The sequence below is a fragment of the Excalfactoria chinensis genome, chromosome Z (genome assembly GCF_039878825.1).
Source record: "Excalfactoria chinensis isolate bCotChi1 chromosome Z, bCotChi1.hap2, whole genome shotgun sequence".
NCBI classification, from domain to species: domain Eukaryota; kingdom Metazoa; phylum Chordata; class Aves; order Galliformes; family Phasianidae; genus Excalfactoria; species Excalfactoria chinensis.
The window spans coordinates 18,319,424-18,339,922 of NC_092857.1; the positions used below are offsets into that span (position 1 = coordinate 18,319,424).

Sequence of the window (20,499 nt, forward strand, 5' to 3'; positions counted from 1 at the left end):
TGCAATTAGAGTCATATGTTATTACTTATTTGGTATTAACATACACACACAAGACAAAATCACAGAAATTTCTACTAAAAGTTTCTGGTTCTTTTCCAAAAATCCCAAGAGCTACAAATAATGGCATTGTAATAGAAACTTCAGTAGTAAGAAGTTAAATTTAGACCACGATGTTGAGAAATAGCTTCTGCTTACATATGAGCTTGAAGGTAGATACCTAAGATATCACTTGTCTACCTCCATTGAGTTTTACACCTGCTGTGTTTAAAAACAATGTCAGCTAACTCTTAATTTAGTTAACGCCTTCAGTAACAACTACTTGCATAAGCAGAGGAATATCACAGTTCACAGGAAACAAAGCCCAACTGATTCAAGTTTGTCCATTGTTTCTGGCAATATCAAGACACTACGCAGTATTCATAGAGAAGTTAAATTCCTGAGAAAGTTAATAAGTAAACTGAGGTTTCTGTTGATTACATGTTAGGAATACAGAAATGTTTTTATTCTTTACCAAGACCACACTCTTCTCTATACTATTTTTCTAGCAATCTTCTTTTTCCAGCCTCCATTCTGAAAGGATACCATATTTGCTTTGAATGTGCGCAATTGTTCAGTTATGAGACAGGGAAGAGCTGTAATAGCAGCTATAGCCAAATATCCTCTATTTCCAAGATAGTTTTTGACTTCCTTAAAGATGAGACAACAGTTAAAATTCAGTCTTGCAACACTATGATTTCAGCTTCAGTTCTCTTCCTATAGCCCCCCTGAGGTTTTGGAGAATTTTTTGTGACAGCGTTTTTTGGCAGAGTAGGGAATTGTCAGTAAATGGATTTGCTTGGTTTGTTTTTATTGCAGACAAAAAAGAATTATTTGAAACATGACTGTAATTGACCCACGGGAACACTGTGTCTTCATCTACTACTAGAAACTAACGAGTAAATACAAACTGCTGTTAAAAACTGGCTACATGAACAAAAGAAACTGAGGAAACAATTCAATGTGACGCTAGAAGGCTCATATATAAGTAATGATATCATTTTCAGTGCCTAATAGATGGAATTCAACCTCTCCTCTGCAGTTAAGAACAGATGTCAGAGGTGAGTTCAGGTGGGTTTCCTCATTTCTATGAAAAATACTAGCCTTATTAGCTCTTACACTTTCTAGATCACTGCTGCAAGCAACTGTTTATATTATGAGTAATCAGTCTGAATGTACATAAGAATACGCAGAATACTATGACAAAAGTGAGAGGACACATCACCACCAGAGACCTAGTAGAAAAGTTAAGTGGCCTCAGACTACTTTAATATTAATTTTAATATGTTCTTAATATTTGAGAAGTGTACCTTTAGCACCACGTTTACTTAAGCAACAATTACTGATAAGAAGTGAAAGGCTGAAGACAGACCATGAAAATATATACTGCTCATAAAAAGCACAATACCTGAGAAATATTCCAGTCTATTAAACCAACAGCCTCACAACATAGATCTTCAAGCTTATTGACATGTTAGGGGGTTAGCAAATTCAGTGTTGCAGATGAGTCAGCATGTTGTTTATTAGAATCTCAGACAAACTGGTTGAGATACCTGCTGCCTTCCCTTCCTGCACAGACGTCAACATTCAATGAAATATGAAAAACTGTTCTTTAAAATGCTAATTGATAAAATAAAGTACCACCAGTACTACACCAGTAAAAGTCTGCAAACAGTGCTTTAATAGATCAAAAATGTTGCCAGAATCAAGTTATTCCTCCAGTCAAGTTACATGTACAATAGTTTACATAATGCAAAACAAACAAAATAATTAAAGGTACTCAATACTTCAAAATCAAGTCAGTATTTGTATTTCCAGAAGAAATGCAAGGCTTCAAATTTTCCTGATAAAATGGGTTCCTGAGGACAGGCATTCCATTTTATACAGCACTGTTTCATAACCACTTTTGGAAAAGGCTTTTAAGTCCAGATTGCTTGAAAGACTGAGTCTATACTAAAGAAAGAAATGTTTCTTCAACAATTGTAATGCATCATCAGAATCAAAGTTAAGAATGAGTTTTTACAGTTTTATGAAGTATATTTTATATAAGAACAGGTCACACAACAGGAAAACAAAATCCAGTGTCACATACTTGTTCATGCACTTACAGATTAAGAAATACTCAAGCTACTCATGAACAAATGGCCTAGTTTATACAATAGGAAAAAATGCTCTTGATTAACTAACAGTACATTGCACACAAGTTTTGACCTTGAAATGATGGTCAATTACAGCAAGTGTGCCTTATCCCCAATGCAAGTTAATCATCTTGCTTTTAAAAACTACAAAAAAGACATTAAAAAAAATTATGATTTATAAAAATACTGATATTGGTTCACATTTCTGTGCCCTCAATGCTTCACTTTAGATTTTCTCTACAGTCTTCAGTATTTTTTCTGAGCAAATTACACGCTGCTCAAACTCCTTTTGTGTAAGATCCATTGAAAATCAGTTTGATGTATTACATACAAACTCTTTACATCCGAAAGCTTCTGGTCCTGTGAAATGGTTGAAAAGGCTTTCTTAAAGCCCACATCAGAAGTGGTTGCTTCTGTTTCGATTTTTCTGGAAATAGCACTGCTTCAGTTTCAGGGGTAGGAAATCGTACTCTATAAACTTCAGGGTAAGATTTCTGAAACTGGAAAAATAAATCAGTTTAAGTGATGAATTCACTCATATTTGGCATTTTAAAATATGAATTGTCATATCCATGAACAGAGGAATAAAATTCTTCCAACACTCTCTACATCTCTGTATAGAAAACTAAGTGATGTTTTCCAGTATGGCTTATCCACCATTATAAAGTTATAAATGACCAATATTATCTACTGCTTTAAGAGTCATTATTTTCTTAGTGGGCCATACATGTAAAAACTGATATAGCTTTTAATAATTAAATAAATACCAGAGAAAATTTTACTTACTTGTTTAAGCTTCTTCTTCTTGTCTTTCATAGATATTTCTTTATTCATTGCAATTTCTTCCAATAAAGCCACCAGTGGTTCCTGAGAGCCAGTTGCCCTTTGGTATTCAAATTCATCTGTGCTGATTTGATGGCAAAATGATGGAGCAGGAAAAACTGCATCAGTGTCAGCTCCAGCGTATTTTATCTGAAGAAAGAATAAAAAGAAAAGTTGTTATCTGCAACAAATTTGAAAAAAAAAAAACAAAAACCACACAACTTCACCAAGTTGACTACTATGTCATTAAAATCATTAAATGTTACTCAAAGTCATTCAACAGGAAAAGAGATAAAACTGTAAATTCTACCTCCTACCTCTTGCACAAATAGAGTGAAGTTCTAGTAAGTCAAGAAGCATGAAACAAACAAAGCTTATGCAATTCTTGGAAAAAGAAATGACTAAGTACTTCAGTGGAAATCAGTAAATGTTGAACTAAAAATGAAAAATACAATATTGGAAAAAGGAAATAAAGTTATGAAAAGGTTGAGTACATATGGATGCCTCTAAAACACTGTGACCCCATTCCTGGAAAAGATGACTTTGACCAAGATGGGAACATATTTGTCTCTAAGCCATCCAAGATTTATTTAGTTTCATTTCAGATAGTTATGATGGAATATCAGTAGCTGAAAAAATTAGCTTTCAATATGCTAGCAGAGACAGACCAAGGTCTAAGATTTGTCAAACTCAGGAACAGAAAGCATGGTTTTGCTACTGAAGCAGAGTGACACGAGGTATTTTTTTCCCACTAGACACCTACCTGAACTCTTTGGACATGTACAACATGTTCCTCTATAGAAGATTTTAAGGAGGATGGAACACTTAATATCTCCTGATAATTGTCCATCAGGAAAGATACTAGCTTAGCAGCAAGCAGTTCATCCAAGTCCATTTCATCCTTAGAGCAGAGAATACAACGGGAAAATGCTTGAACCATCTGAGGAAAAAAAAGAATGTTTATTTTTCTATTTATAGAGAAAAAATAGTCTGTATTAAAATCTTTCCTAAAAGATCCCTTAACAACAAAATACTCACCTTACTTTCAAAGCATCATTAAAAAAAAAATGGAAGAGCATTGTGTACCGTGACACTGAATGGACTGAAGATGGCTCTTGTTTCAAGCAATCTAATGCTGACTAAGGCATAGAATGGCTACACTTCATTTACTTTCAGAACCTCCACAAACAAGCCTTTCCACTCGGTCTTTCCAGTCAAATAGGGCATAAATGTTTCAAAGCTTTTAAAAACAACACAACAATTGAATATAAGTCAAATGGCAGAAGGAAAAAATAATTCCATTACTTTCTAATCCTTCAAATAAAATATCAGGTCAGCTCACTACATGTAATTGAACACTTGAAACGAGACTACAAGTTTTTTAGCTGTGTACCAGTCACTATTAACATCTCTAGCACAGGGAGAAAACAAGGTTTTCTGCTTTGTGTTGTAGATTACACAGCTGAAACAAAACTTAATACAAAGTACTTGGATTGTATAGGACTCACTTCAAAAAGATAACATTTATCTTATAACTACTTTATGTTATTTTTGTAAAACATATATAATTTATAGTTAGATTAAAAGTATCAGTCAAAAATTTAATTACTTTAATAAAATATCATTCATAGTTAATTAAAATCTTCATTGCTGTGCAACAAATTTAGATACAGACATCCTAGGATTTTTATGGAATGGCTGTAGAGCTGAGCTTTCCAATGCTCTAGTCCTTGCAGAGAACTTGAATGTTAACAAAAAGAAATAGTCAACTGGAATAGCTAAATTTCACCTAACAAAAACAATACAAATATGACTGTGATAACATGTCATTGAAAACAGTGATAAATATATAAATAGCCCTACAAAAATGATATTAGCATAAATCAGGGGCTTGTCAAAATACGAATAAAAATGACATGTAGAGTAGAATGTTTCTGTAATTAAGCGAAGAACAAAAATGAGCACTGAAATAATCTGGCAAGATTTGCTTTTCTCATTTCTAAAAACGGGTAGACCAAAATTCAGATACATATTTTTAACTGTAATTGAATCAGGCAGTCTGTTTCTCTCACACTTTTTGCAATGACAAAGAACAGAGACCCATCTTCTATTATTCTGGGTTTTTTTCTCCCACTCAATAGTCGGTCTATTTAGGCCTGTGTAGAAAAAAATAAGTTGTGACTTCAATTTAAGATGGGGGAAACCTTCAAGTCCTGAGCAAGCTCTGAATTTGCTCACAAGTTCAAAAGCAACTTGTTCAAATTCAGAGTTGTGTTTGCACAGTAGGAATACAAAAACTATACAACAAATAAGCAAGCCTATTTTACATATGCTCTCCAGTAAGAATCTTATCTGTCCTACTCCGAAAGGCTTGTGAGATCTTCTACCTTCTACATACCAAGACTCTGGTCCTCACTGATTCAGAAAGAGGTGGCAAATCCTTGTTAAAGCTAATTCTTGCCATCATTCTCACCAACAGCTGTAGTTTTCTCCGATTTTCTGGAGGCAGCAGGAGGCAAGATATTTGAAGAGCTTCTATAGCCTCGCTGTGTTTTTGCAGCAGACCTGGTTTATCATTAAAAAAAAAAAAAAAATAAATCAAGAAACGTAGAAACATTGCTCAATTATATATTTCCACAAATATTTTAAATATCTTAAGAATCCACCTCCCCAGATTCCTTTTCTGGGAAGGAACTGTATTCTTCTCAGTTTATCTGTCCTGACTTGTATCATCTGTAGGTTTTCTCTTTGTGTTTCAGTTAGGCCAGGAGTTCCTTATTCATTCATGCAATATTCCTGATATTTTTGTCACTTTCTCTGTGCTGAGCTACATTGCTCCTGAGCTTGATGGTGATCTTTGAATGTGCCTTCTTCCTTCTTGGGCTTTATCCCACTCTGCTAAAAAGATGCTAAAGTCTGCTCTCCTGGGGTTGAAAGCTTGTTGTGAACCTTTCTGATTCCATTCCACCATTTCAAGGTCACTGCAGCCAAGACTTCCCTGGACCTTCACATTCCTCACAGTTCCCTTCTTGCTCATGAATTACATAGTACATTTCCTCATTTGCTTTTCTATCCTATGGATAAGGAAGTCATGATACATTTGTTTCAGGAATCTTCAAGATTATTTATGTCCTTCTGTGTTTTCCCTCCAATAGATATCATGGTGCCCAAAGGCCCTCCCAGGAACAAGCCTTGTGAAAGTGAAACTTCTCTTATCTGAGTAGAAGGCCACATACACATATTCCTCCTATTCAGACAGCCTACAGCAGATCACTGTCATGTGACCTGTCCTTTCCCTCCTTTAATCCATAAAGTCATCTGTTCCTCATCTACTCCCAGGCAGAGCTCCATGCTCCATCTGGTCACTGACCAGAAAGTGACTTTACTTCACCTATATGTTGTTCTTAAAGAACCTATGCCATCCCATCTGTGATACCAATAAGATCCTAGACCTACAGGCATACACAATTAATTCCTCATTTATTCCCCAGGTCATTTGCATGTGCATAGTTATGTCCCTTATTTGCTTTCTTACTGCTAGTAAGAACTATTTTTTGTGTACAAAAAGGAGAGTCAGGCATCACAACAGGAACATGAGTTGTTTTTCTAAACTTCTTAAACTAGCTAAATAGGAAAACTAATCATTGAATCATAAAAAAAAGTAAAACAGTGAGGAAAAAACACCTGGGAATACTCTAGTCCAACCACTCTCATCCTTACTTAAGTAATTGAAGGTACCTATATCAAGTATCCCAAGACATTCCATTACAGCCAAGTGCAGCTTTTTAGACAATTTAATGCCTGTAAACTGGTGTCCAGAGTAGGCTGTCTAGGTAAACCTAGAAAGATCCGGCATTCTAAAACATATACTGAGGGTATTTTTAAGCAAATTGGCAAAGTAGGAAAATTGAAAACAAAGTAGTTCTTAAAAGCCTACGCTCTCATGACTTGTTGTATATAAGCAATTTTGTTTTAAGGAAAAATTCCATATGGAATACATCATTTTTTGTGAAGTGAGTGACTTCTTTTCACACTTATTTGAAACAGTGCACAGTTTCTTTTCACTTGCACATAAGTGTTGATATGAAAACCTCAATCTCATTTTTACATCTGAAATACTGTGAAATAAAACTCAGTCCTGAAAGATACTAAATACAATAGAAAAGCAAAAAAAAAAAAAAAAAAGAACAAAAGGGTAGGAAGGATTTAAAGATATTGTCAAGAACACTTGTTGCCTCAGAAGAAAAATTCAACAACGGAATTTTATTCAGTTTGAAGCAAGACAGTGAACTACATACTGACAAAGTAGAAAAATACTAAATTCCTAAAAAATGTCAGTAACTGATAGGTCCCTTTACTAGCTGAAGAACAGTTATACAGCCTTAGCAATTATTGAATGTAATTGTTCTGAAATCTTTCTTAAGTTCCAAAAATTATAAAATGCAATGTTGCATCTTTTAACTAAAGAGTTCAAAAAACATCATGCCGCAAAGCATGTTTACTATTAAACCCAGAATTTATTTTTTTTTCCTACTAAGTTTTCATATTTTCAATCTCTATAATTTCAGTCTCTGGAATCGCTATCTATACCTGTGTGGTAAGTTAATTTGTTTTTGTCAACACTTTAAAAACTATAGCTAAAAATTAAACTACTATTTCTTTAAAGCACGAGGAATACCTTTCTTGTTACATCCTATACCACTTACCTAACACACTAACAAAAACATCAAAAAAATTAAATGTAAGAAGTGGCTCTTCCATCTGGCCAAAGTAGTCCACTATTGTTTTGAAGACATCTCTTTCAAATCCTGAATATGTAGGCTGCTTTAAATCCGAGCAGATGGGCCCTATAAAAACAAAAAAAATAGAGAAAAAGTTAATTTGCAGCTAATCAACTTGATCAGTGTTTGCTGTTCCAGCCAACATAAGTGCAAATTCATGCAGGAAAGAAGGTTAGATACATTATTAAAAACATTTTGTTTATATTTCCAACAGATTCAGTGAAAACAAACATAATTGAGGGAAAAACATAAATAACTTAACCTTAAGAAACTGCAGTGGCAGGAGAACATATGCTGACTGATTGATCTTTTTCAACATTGTTTTCAAAGCCATAATAAGGAAAAATACAGGCTATGAATACCGCTGGTATTCGGTGAAATGTTGATGCAGTTGGTCAAGTCAATTTAGATGATTTTTTTTTTCTTAAGTGAGGTTTTAGGTTTTATTCCATGTTTACTTACAATTTGCTAGGCATTTCATTGCTGACAATATCCAGTGAGGTAAGTCCTCTGCGCAAGGGAAAATTAAAAAATAAATAAATAAATAAATAAATAAATGAAAAGAATAACTCAGACATTTTTTCTGTTCTTTTTTTGTCTTTTTTTTTTATTCTTTTACAACAAATTCTAAGATTATAGTGAACTAAAAATTCTTAAAGATGTTCCTCTCATAAAGTAGACTGAAAGAAAAACACCAAATTACTTAATGTACAAACAAGTAATTTCTGTAAGATTACATTTATAGTATATTCGGTGCTTCAGTATTAACCAGTTACAACACTTGCAGCTTAATGGATAGTAAATTCTTACTCTGCCTTGTAAAATTTAACCAAACTTATTCAATTTTTTGTAAAGGAGTTGTGACTATACAAAATGGTTATTTTGTACTGAAGATGATGAAAAGCATTCGTATGTTCAGTTCTGACATTTCTGAAAAAAAGGCAACATCCTGAAGTCTTCCAACTGACTGGAGAACGAACATGTGCATGCTCTAGAGGTAGTTACTTTCATAAACCAAATCAGATTCCTACCTGATGTTTCACTTCTCTACAGATCTTGTGGAAAACATTGTTACAATATTAAGTAATCTCTCATATCGTAGTTAATGTTTCCCTAGTGAGAATAGCAATTTTACATGGTGCTTCTTTCAAACTGTAGACTGAAAATGCAAAAGTGAGCAGTTCTAAGCCTTTCTGTGCCTATTTTGGTCCCTTCTTGTTGTTTTTTTTTACTACACGTTTCTCACATATATATGCTCCAGTTACAGATACTCTGACCAAGGCAGCTTCAAAAGAAATACATCCCTACCGTTTTAACTGAAAAACGTCAGTTCTTTCACCTTTGTTCAGTACTGCTGTGATGGTTTCACACTAGTTAGTAGGCTAAGCTTCACCACACAGTTCTCATTCCCTCTCAGTCTCCCAGGGGGTTAAAATACGATTAAAAAAATTTGCAAGTTGAGATGGGACTGATCACTCACCAAGCACTGTTACAGACAAAACAAACTCAACATAAGGGAAACCAATATGTATTGCCTATTGACAATAATAAACTAAAACAGTGAAACTGAAAGCAAACTACAAACACCCCTCCACTTCCCAGTCATCTAGAATGGGACACCCAATACCTAGATGTGGTTTTGTGTGGACTTCCCACAGGCTCCATTTCTCTAATAACTGCTCCAATGTGAGTCAATATCACAGCACCCACCCTTCAGGAGTTAAATGTTCAAGTATTCTCTGTGGCTCCAGCACAGGGCCTGCTCCAACAAAGGCATTCCATGAACAGCAGCATCCTTCAGGCCACATCTACTGCTGCGCCATGGACTCATCCACAGAATGCAAGTGGAGATACACTCTGTGCCTGGATTGCCTACTGGACTCTGCCCTCCTCTTACACTAAGCTTGGTGTCTGTGTCATTTCTCCCATTTCTCTTCTCACTCCCTCTTTCCCACCTGCAGCTGTGCAGCATTTTTCCCCCTTTCTTAAATGTGCTCTCACAGGATCATTCACTGGATCAGCTTAGCTATCATTGGGTCTTTTTTGGAGCCAGCTGGTGCTGGCTCTGCTCTGACATGGGGCAGCTGCTGGGCTCTTCCTACAGAGGACATCCCAGCATCCTTCTTGCTGCCAAAGCTTTCTCGTGTATACTTAATACATGCGCTGAAGCAGGGATACTAAAATGTAAGTATGGAAAAAAGAACACTGATTCTTGCTGTTGGGGTGCACAACAATAGTACATTCCATAAAAATTCTAGTGTAATGTGGTTATACAAGTGTGAAGTTACTGTGTGTTTCTACAGATCAGTTAACGTTGCTTTTCTTTTTTAAAAATAATAAACTACAATACAAGAAGTTAAACAAGAACTTCTAAAATACTCACTTGATTTGTCTTCTAAAGTGACAATGCCTTGCTTATTGACATTGTATGCATTTTGGACAATATGCTTTGAATTCACAAGCTTTGTATCTATCACTTCTTCCAGGCAATCCAAACCCAAGACTTTTTGTAGTCTGCGAAAACATATAAAACACCACAAATACATCATCTAATTTGCAAGTAAATACATAGCATTAGGACAGATACAGTTCTGAAAAAGACCCTTTATATTTATTGTTTAAGTCATAAGCATGCAAAGGAGGATTAGAGCAGATTGACACTACTCTCTCATCATACAAATTCCTATGCTACACTGCACTAGATCAAGATTATTCCATAAAGATAGTAAGCCAAGTTTAGATGAAAAGAAATCATAATGTTAAATTATCTAAAGCATATTTTTGCAGGACAAAAAAATGCTCTAAAATAAGGTACTTGGCTTTGCATAGGATATTCCTTATGAAAAATATAAGGAATTTCTCAAAGCCTTCTGGACATAGCTATTTCTTCCCTTATATTAAGTTTTCTACTTGCTAAGGCTTAGTTGTATCATACTTCCACATGAGTTCTTCAATTTCATAACAGGAAAAGAGAAAGAATGAGGAAAAATGTGATTAAACAAAACAAGGCCCAACACAATAGAAGGATTTATATCGTACAAGAGAAAAAAGAAAAGTCAAAAAGAACTGAAGTTTTCTTGTGAACTTGATCTGCTGATTTTGCAGGATAGTTAGTATTGCTCCTATGGCAACACTGAAAGGTGAGCAGATGAAGCTAGGAACACTGACAGGGAAAACAGATAAGATTGTTGACTACTATGCAGTTTTACTCTGCCAGCAGACTACTAACATGCACACTCACCGTGACAAAGTCATTGATTTCCATATCTCTTCTATATTTTCTTGTGTTAACTCTCTGCGGAAAACAAGTTTGCACGCCGGTACTTCCCCTATAGCTATACTGTGACGCTTGTACCACATTTCAGAATTCTAAAATCAGGAAAAAGAAAGCAGCACTGCTCATTAACAAGTGATTTTTCAAATACTAAACAGTGTAACACATTTGTGGTACATGCAAAAGTTTTAAGATGTCTTAAAATCTAGCTAAATATCCAAGACGTAAGAATTTTTAGCTTTCATATGCACAGCATATTTTTTTCTGTTATTTAACATCTCCAGAGCTGAAAAATGATGTGGGAAGCCACTAAAATTCACAAGTCAGTGATCTACTACACGGTTCATATCTTGTTCATGACCAAAACCAGTTCATATCAACTACCTTTCTAAGACCAAAAAATTGTTCATGGAAAAATTATTGGAAAATTTTTAGATGAGATAAAAACTTCCCTTTGTTCTTGTTCACTATATGTTGTACTCCTTAGCAAGTTAAAAACAGCAATAAAAAGAAAGCACACAGTTACAGATACGGACATCCACCATATCTAATTTACCATTATAAAAGAGAAGTAAAGTGAGAATACAAGTTTATGTGACTATTATCCTTTACTCAGTCTTCACATCCCAGTTTGGTACTTGAAAATTGTTATCAGCATGCTGATGTGTGCACGTACAATGCAGGTTGTGTTCACAGTGTACTAAAGCAAAGTTCTGTATCATTCCCAGTTACTGTGCAATGATTTGTACCACAGCAGTCCTAGATCACATTAACAGCATTCCTTGTGGTCACCTAAACCATGAAATGCACTTCAGGAATGCACCCAATCACTCCAGCAGCTGTCACTTCATGACACTAGACTGGAGTTAGTTTAAAATTTAAAAAAAAATCCTCTGCAATTAATATCTGACTTTCCACGCCAGTATTTCACTGCCCAGATCCATGTCTATCAATCCACACATAGCCAATAAGTGCTCTATCTGATGCTGCAGCAATTTAAGCTTTGGTTAAACCACCTTAAGTTACCTGTCCACTTCACCCTTCCAATAGAAGCTACAACATTTTTTTTAAAGGCAGCTAGCCTTAAAAACAAACAAACAAACAACCCACCACTCTCTTCCTTTGCATCATTTGCTTCAAGTTATTAACCAAAGCTGTCAATGAACATGTTTTTCAGTTATGCCAGACTGCATATTGGCACATCTGAGACAATTGTACATAAACAGATCTTTGATAATATTTTCCAGGGCAGGATGCTTGGATGGAAGTTTAAAGCAGACAGCTAGAAACTGTAATGTATTAAAACTAAAATACTCTATTTTTACATGCCTTTTGTACTACCTTTTCTTTCCTCCTTATACATCTTTCAACTACTATTGCAGTTCTAAGGACTGTGCCTCCCCCAGAGCCTGCTATACATGAAAAGAACATTTGATATTCATGTAAATAAATGCATTAGAAATGTGGAATAGCTGTTTGTTCAGATTCTCTTGATGTTCAGCAGAACAGTAGGAACTGCTTTTCCAAACAGACTATCATTCACCAAGAAATCCAAAGCAAAAGTTCTGCACTGAACAGCATTAATAAAAAGGCTAAAATTCTAACAGAAGTCCCATCAGTATATAAAAAGGATGAGAACACAATTTAAACTGAAGGAAAGATTTAGAACAAAGGAAACTCGAAAGGCCTGGGCTTTTACAATATAAAACTGGAGATAAGAGACAGAATTTTTTTTTAATAATAAAAGCTGTATTTTTTCCCCAACTTTATAAAAGCTGGATCAATCCAGGTGAGCACAGAGCAGGATGATTCTCTAAGCTCACCAAGCATAGCAACAGAAGGAGGACAAGTTCTTCTTCACCACAATGTACTCCTTGTAGAAAAATAAATGTAATAACCAGCAACTTTACAGTATATAACAAGGGAGTATATTATGCATGTTCTGCAACATGAAGAGCCTGGATAGAAGTTATGTTGTAAGCAACAATAACTTTTCTGTCATATATGGTAAGAAATGTGTCATTGTAAATAGAGTACAATGAGATGCAAATATACTGGCAAATACATCCATGCTGAAATTAGGATGCTAAGTACAATACAGTCTGTAACAGAAAGAATACCCAGAGCCAAAATCTTCAGCAAATCATTAAGATTAACTTTGCTCCACACGCTTAAAAGTATTTTACATTTAATTCTCTAACCAAGTAATCTGTGGCACAGTGAAGAATTCCTGACTGAATCTTGCTTTCCAAATGTGTATAGGTCTGGAGAAAGTAACTGGATATCTTACCATCACGATTGATTTCACAGGAATGTGTTCTTGGGAAGTGACAGCCTTTGGATCATTCCAATCTGGAAATTTAATGACTTCCTTTCCATATGAAGGTTTCTTTGGATATGGCTTCAGTGGTGAGGATGGAGGAAATCTATAATTGGAAAACACTTTTAAAACTTCTGAACTTCACACTATTCCATATTTACCAAAGGAAAACTATGCAAGCCTTCACATGCATAAGTACAGCAAAAGCCCTGGACATTCACGAAGCACATTAGTTGACTGACGTTAGGTGTTAAGTAAAAGGTCAAACATTCTAGGATGTATCATTTGGCCTTCATAAGATGTTCCAGAACAGCTTAAGTCCTTTGTATATCCTATGATGTAACTGAAAGCCTTGGGTGGATGTTCTTGATACTCTCATGTATCTCAAGGAGCGCCACCTGGCTTTTCTTCTCTAGAAGATGGTGCTTCTGCTGAGAAAGCTGTAGGTATGTTTTTCCCCATGTATGCAACTGCTAGCATGCATCTCCTAAAGCAAAGATACATAATTAAGTCACATGACTAACAGTTGCATTTAATTAGCATGCACACAAGTCAGTGACTGCATAACGTCCTCTCCACATTACTGTATTATTTTTGTCTACACGCTTTCTATGCGAAGATCTCATCTTGCAGTTTTGGAGTCTTTTTTCCAGCTTGTTATAAAGGAAACTCTTTCCCCTTTTAAGGCATTTCAAGAAGTGCCTTGAAGAAACTGGCAGAAATAAACCCTAAGCTAGACCTTGTAGGTATTGGAAAACAAACAATCCTCACCTAGCTAGAAGTACATATAAAGAAATCAATGGCAGCACATTAGAAAGAAATCTGTTTGATGATAATCTTCCATCAGTCTGGCTCAGATCAAATCTCCTTTACCCACACTCCCAGTTCTTAGATGCTAAGATTCCTGATGCTCCAAGAAATTGCTTCTACCTTTCTCATCCCCTTTATGAGCATATGAAGGACAGTCAATAGCTGTGTCTGAGCAACAAGAATTTGTACACGACTAGATATCACTCCCAGAAAGCCCCTCATGCTCAAAAATTGCTCAAATTCTCTAAAATTTTAGCCTATCTTTTCAATTCCACATCTAATTAGCTTTCATATTAATTTTATGTTCTAGTTTTATTGGGTTAAACATCTTATTTTTCTTTTGTTTTACTATATTCTCAGTTGTTTCCTATTTCCCTTCCAGCTCATTCTAACATCTAAATTTGTCAATTTCCTGATTCTCAATCCAACCAGTAAAGGAGTTCTTGAAACCAGAAAAAGTAGGTGCATTCCCCTCTTTTCAAATAACATGTCATGGTTTTATCTTTTTTTTTTTTTTTAATCAGTATATCAGATAGATAGAGATAATTCTGTGATAGCATTACAGCAAGATTCAGATAGTCAAACTTTTGGACAGACAATGAAAAGCTTGTTTTGTGAACAAAAATAACCCAAGAGTTAAATTGAAACTGAGGAGCATTCCAAAGTTAGTATGTCAAGATTTACATTGTTTTTTTTTTTTACAAACAGCACCAGTTTTAACAGCTTAGACAAGCAGGTAGTAAAGATACGTTTTTGTGTCAATTAACATATAATCAGTGGTGTAACAAATGTCACGGATGAATTCCCAGACATTTCAAGGCAGCAGGGAGACTGAAGGCAATCACTTAAAGTTAATTAAGAAGTTATCCTGCAAGAAGACAGCAAGGCCAGCTTCCCAGATGAAATAAGTGCCTCCACACCAACACATGCAGCTTGGGAAACAAACATGAGATGGAAGCAACCACACTACTGGAAAACAACTACATAGTTGCCATCACTGAAACCTGGTGGGAGGATTCCCATGACTGGAATGTGGCTATTGACAGCTGCAAGCTGTTCAGAGAGGATAGGTGAAGACGGAAGGGAGGAGGCATTTTCCCCTACAACAAGGAACAAGTAGAGCATGGAGAGTTGTTCCTGAAAAACAGCCATGAGGAAGTTAAAAGCCCACGTGGAGGTGAGAGACAGAGGCAACAAAAGAAGCCTTGTGATTGGTGTCTGTTGTAGGACACCTGATTAAGCAGAGCCTGTTGATGAAACCTTTACCCAGCTACAGGAGACATCACAATCACAGGCTCTCACCTTGCTGAGAGACTTAACAACCCTGACAACTGCTGGAAAAGTAGCACAGTGAGCTGCAGGCAGTCCAGGGGGCTCCTGAATTGCATCAAGGGTAACTTCCTGAGCAAAGTAATAGATAGTCCAACCAGCAGGATGCAGTACTGGACCTGTTGCTCACCAACACAATTGGAGACTACCTGAACTGCAGTGATAATGCAGTGGTGGAGTTCACACACTCTCAAGGGATACTGGATAGGCAGAGAGTAAAATCAGGAAGCTTAACATTAGGAAAGCCAAATTCCAGCTCTTCAGGGAGCTAGATAACAAAACCGCAATAGAAACAGCACACAAGGACAAGATTGTGGAGCAGAGCTGAAAGATATTTAAGGAACTTTTCCTTAGCTCTCAAGAGCTCTTCATCCCCAGGTTGATGAAGTTAGGGAAAAGGAAGACATGAGACAGTCATGTCTGAACGAGGAAACCTTCATCAGCTACACCAAAAGTGGGACTGAATGCAAGCCCAGCAAGTCTGGGGACAGCAACAAGCTGTGTGTTGCAACTGACATGCCTGAGGAATAGGGTGTTATTCAGAGACCTAGGTAGACTAAAGCAGCAGATCCAGGTGAACTTCACAAGGTCCAGCAAAGCCAAGTACAAGGTCTTGTACCCAGCTCACAGCAACTCCCACTGCCAGTACAAAGTGAGGGACAAAGCATAGCCCTGCCAAAAAGGTCTTGGAAGTATTGGTGGATGTTAAGATGGACATGTGCTCTCACAGCCCAGGAAGCTAATCATATCCCAGGCTGCATCAAAATAAGCATGGCCAGCAGGGTGAGGTAGGTGATCCTGCCCCCCTCTGCTCTGCACTGGTGAGATCTCACCTGGAGTACTGCATCCAGATGAGGAGTCCTCAGTACAGAAGCACGGAGCTGTTGGAGCACATTCAGAGGAGGGCCACAAAAATAATCCAAAAGATGAAATACCTCTCCTACGAGGACAGGCTGAATGAGCTGGAACTGCTCTGCTTAGAGAAGAAAAGGATGCAAGGTGACCTGATTGCAGACTTTGTTTTTAGAGCGGAGCTTTAAGAAGAAAGGAGACTCTTCAGCAGGGTCTGTTGCGATGGGACAAGAGGAAATGGTTTCTACACTAAAAAAAAAGGGACATTTAGATTGAATATAAGGAAGAAGGGCTTTTTGTTGTTGGTGGTAGTTTTTTGTTTGTTCGTATTTTAAATAAGAGTGGTGCGGCACTAGAACAGGTTGCCCAGAGAGATGGTAGAAGCCTCACCCCTGGCAAAGATCACAGTCCAGTTCAACCAGGTTCTGAGCAACCTGATCTAGCTGTAGGTGTCCCTGTTCATTGCAGGGAGCTGGACTTGTTGACCCTTTAGGGGTCCCTTCCAATTGAAAAGATCCTATGATTCTATACTAGTAGTGCATATGCCCTTTTAATACAGTTGCTCAGATTCCAAGAAGCATAAATCCTGAAAGGTTCAAAAACTGGAATACGTCATTTATTGTTTTAGACTACACTGAACTATTAGGTCAGGATTCACAGAGGCAGGCATCACTCTTTTGCAAAAAGCATACTATTTTTCATACTCACAATTAATTAACATTTTCAGACAAAACAACACTTGACAGCACATGTTTTACATACTCTACAGAATTAATAGAAGTACCACAATCATACAAAAAATTAAGGAAATATCTAACTGCCTTGGTTTCCAGTGACAACTCTGCATCAGAGTATACAGTTGCACTTACAGTCCAATAACATGGACATTTATAGGTAAGATATGAAGCAAGTCAAGATTTCCAGAGTATTATCAATGGAAGTAAAAGCTACTTGTGTTTCAATTTATATTAGCATTGTAAGTCATGTACCTAAAATTGTTAAGTCCACCAGAGGGAGCTGCCAGGACAGTAAATATGTGAGAAAAAGGCAGGCCAGAAAACTAACGATTATCAGCACCCTATAAGTGTGGAAGAAAAAGGAAATAAACATTAAAATTCTGTGCTACAATTTCTACACCCAACGTTGCTTTAGTGCAAGCACTCCAAAGTTCTTCAAAAGTATTTTGTAAAACATGCATCTTCCACTCTCCCCGCTCATCTTCTCCTGTCTCTCCAAAAGCCCCCCTCCCTCTGCATTGAGAAGTTAATAGATAAAATGAGGAGTAGTGGAAAGCAGCACTTGGAGCATAGAGGTATGGCTTAGACAGCCAAAAAAACCATCAGTTTAGAGACCATGAAAGATTATACAGCAAACTGAAAAAACTAACTTCATATCAAGTGGAAATTCAACATTACACTTGTAATGATTACTTAATATTTTCCATGGAAAAACAAAAATAAAAATACAAAAAAAAAAAAAAAAAAAAAAAGCCTTATGAGAAAGACTCACAAGCAGAAATGTATTATTACTGCTTCCATTTCATCACAATGTAAGTTACAAATTCATGCTCAAGATAATGTTTACCTTTATAATATTAAACAGGACAACAGGACAATAAAGAACATAGGAATTCAGAACCGACAACTTCTTGATACCCAAGCCTTAACTGATGCCACAAGAGGTGAAATAACCTCTCCAAAGATGCTAAGCTTTTAACTCAAATAGAATTGCTTATCTCTGTTAACAAAGTACAAGAGGTTGAGCAAGGATAAACAAACAATTATCCTTGATGTAAGTAAGAATTTCTTACTTTCAGGAGACTTCCTTAACTAGTGGATATATCTATTGATGATCCAGGGTGTAAAGAAAAGTGTTGTTACAGACAATACTTGAATTCAAACAGCCTCCATTCTCTGAGAAGGAATGGAAACATCACCCAAGGCAATTGGGGGTGGGGTCAGAAGAGAATTGAAGCTGGATGCTCAACATCATACCTACTTTCATCACCACTTTTCAATACACTTTCAGCTACGGACAAGCCTGAGGTCCTCTAAGTAGAGCAACATAAAGACCCTGCTGCCTTGTAAAATCTAAAAAATACTTCATTTCTATTTGTAGCTTGAAATCAAGTAAAAAGTTATTCTAAAAATATATTTTAAAAAAAATAAAATCAAGCATTAAGCCCTGCCACTTGACAACACTAGGAGAAAAAGTGCTTTTAACAGGAAGGAAAGGAGAAAAGGCACACTGATACCTCTGCAACAGAATTTTTCAGAAATATCTGTAAAACGGGTATATAAAAGCTATTAATGTTTTAACAAAACTTATGTTTTCCACAGTTATGATACATAGCTTTACCTATACAAATGGCCATCATCTTGAAAGTCCTCTTTGCCCCATCTTCCTTTAATATCTTCAATAACGTGATTTTTCAGGAATTTTTTAAGCAGCTTAACCGTTTGACTGCGAGTCACCTCTGGGCCAAAGTTTTGGTTAGAGCCAAGCAGTTCGTGCAAACAGTCCACTGCCTCTGAAGCTTTGAAGCAACGCTCATAGCTTTTGAAGCGGCATCGATGCTTCCGTAGAGGCATTCCAGCACGGAAGAGTTCGATTATCTCATTCCACTAGGAAGGAGACACAAATCAAACTGTTACGGGAATTCTTCCACGGGAAATGCTTTGGTTACATGGAATCAGTTCAGCGTTCATGCAAGTCTGAAGAGATTGGGTTAGATTTCTCTCACCCGTGCAACATGCACAACGAAACACCGAAACCCGAGACTGCCATTTAAACATTTGAGATGCGAGAACAGGCACACGAGTGTGGCAGACAGGATACCCACAGCCCTCCGCTCCTGACGGCTCAGCGGCTTCAGGGGGAAGCTCGACCGCCCCTCGGCTCGGCACGGACTCACCTCAGGTAACGCAGCACCTGGATGGCTCGCACCTGAGCGCGCCTCAGGTCCCGGCCGCCGGGAAACGGCTGCCCGGACAGGCCGAGGCCCAGAGCAGCAGCACTCGGCCCTCAAAGACTCAGGTCTACAGAACCGCCGTAAGGAAGAAGCTCCCCACCAGGACTAGCTAAGGGTACACTGGGCCCCAAGAGGGAGAGGAGCACCCCAGCCGGCATTCACTCACCAGCCGGGTGGCGCGGTACGGCCCGGGCCCGACGAGCCCTGGCTCCATGGCCGCGGCCAGGCCTCCCCGTCTCCACGGAAACCAGCAGCCGCACGCGCCGCGCCCGCCGACCGTTTGAATCAGAGCCCGCGAGGCGTCGCCCTCGCCCATTGGGCGCCAACCACAGCACGTGATGGGCCCGTCGCCGTTTTTGATTGGCGGAGGGAATACCTGTCCCGCCCCCGGCACTACGCTTTCGGAACGGGGCGGGCCGCGGCTCTCTCCTCCCAGCAGTCCGGGCGGAGGGAGGTGGGATAATGGCGGGGGGGTAATCTACCCAGAAGGTAGATTGCTAAATTTTTATAATGAGCATTAAGTACTCGTTGCCTGTGCTTCCTGCTGGGGCAGAGCAGTGAATGGTCTGGGAGAAGGGCAAGGTTTGAGGCTGGAAAGCAAACACCAGCAAAGGTGGATTGACAGCTGCCTGTGCAAAGGACGGTGAATCACCACAGTAACATCACAAATTCACAGAAAACAAATAGTAATAATATATGTAGTCTCAATTCTTCAGGAGTCGGTAGCGATATTTGTGTCTCTCTTGCTATAAGTCTACAGGGGACACAGTCCCAACCCTTGTCCCCTCATTACCATCTCATGTTCATGAAATGGCTCCAGTAGCACTCAGGTCTACCATACAATGACAGAGAATTGTCAGGTAGGAAAAAAAGATAACTGTCCGTGTGCAGGCTGGAATGAAGCACTCAGGATAACTGTTCTGAGTGCAACTTCAGATAGAATTCCCATACAACACACAGGAACAAAAACAGTCTGCAAGGAAATGCATGCGGGACTCCAAAGTGGCCCTTGCAGACAGCCCATGGATTGATCAGCATCTCCTGCTTAATTAATTCTTAATCCCCAGCAACTGGCTGCAGAGGCTGTTGGCTGCTGCGCAACTGCTGGACTTGGGAGATTTCCCTGGCTCCTTACAGGAATCTAGAGACGCTCGGTTTTGAGCTTC

General features: G+C 37.8%; 1 protein-coding gene across 1 annotated transcript; it reads right to left on the reverse strand.

The window, feature by feature from the left end:
- Window positions 1–1,694: 1,694 nt before the first annotated feature.
- DEPDC1B (DEP domain containing 1B) lies at window positions 1,695–19,604 on the reverse strand. The gene is made up of 11 exons (XM_072359915.1): window positions 19,500–19,604; window positions 18,721–18,986; window positions 13,342–13,477; window positions 11,019–11,146; window positions 10,161–10,291; window positions 8,240–8,287; window positions 7,703–7,843; window positions 5,395–5,561; window positions 3,760–3,936; window positions 2,961–3,146; window positions 1,695–2,674 (listed from the first exon to the last, which is right to left on the reverse strand). The coding sequence occupies exons 1-11, from the start codon at window positions 19,545–19,547 to the stop codon at window positions 2,513–2,515; spliced, it is 1,590 nt and encodes a 529-aa protein (XP_072216016.1). The 5' UTR covers window positions 19,548–19,604; the 3' UTR covers window positions 1,695–2,512.
- Between the last annotated feature and the right edge of the window lie 895 nt (window positions 19,605–20,499).

What these genes read in the sequence shown, in the direction of transcription:
- DEPDC1B (XM_072359915.1), bottom strand. Translation starts at nt 19,547, where the DNA reads ATGGAGCCAGGGCTCGTCGGGCCCGGGCCGTACCGCGCCACCCGGCTG. An exon ending in GATGATGGCCATTTGTATAG is followed by an intron (nt 13,478 to 18,720) that starts GTAAAGCTATGT and finishes TTCCAATTATAG; the next exon opens with ATTTCCTCCATCCTCACCAC. An exon ending in CACTTTAGAAGACAAATCAA is followed by an intron (nt 8,288 to 10,160) that starts GTGAGTATTTTA and finishes TCCCTTGCGCAG; the next exon opens with AGGACTTACCTCACTGGATA.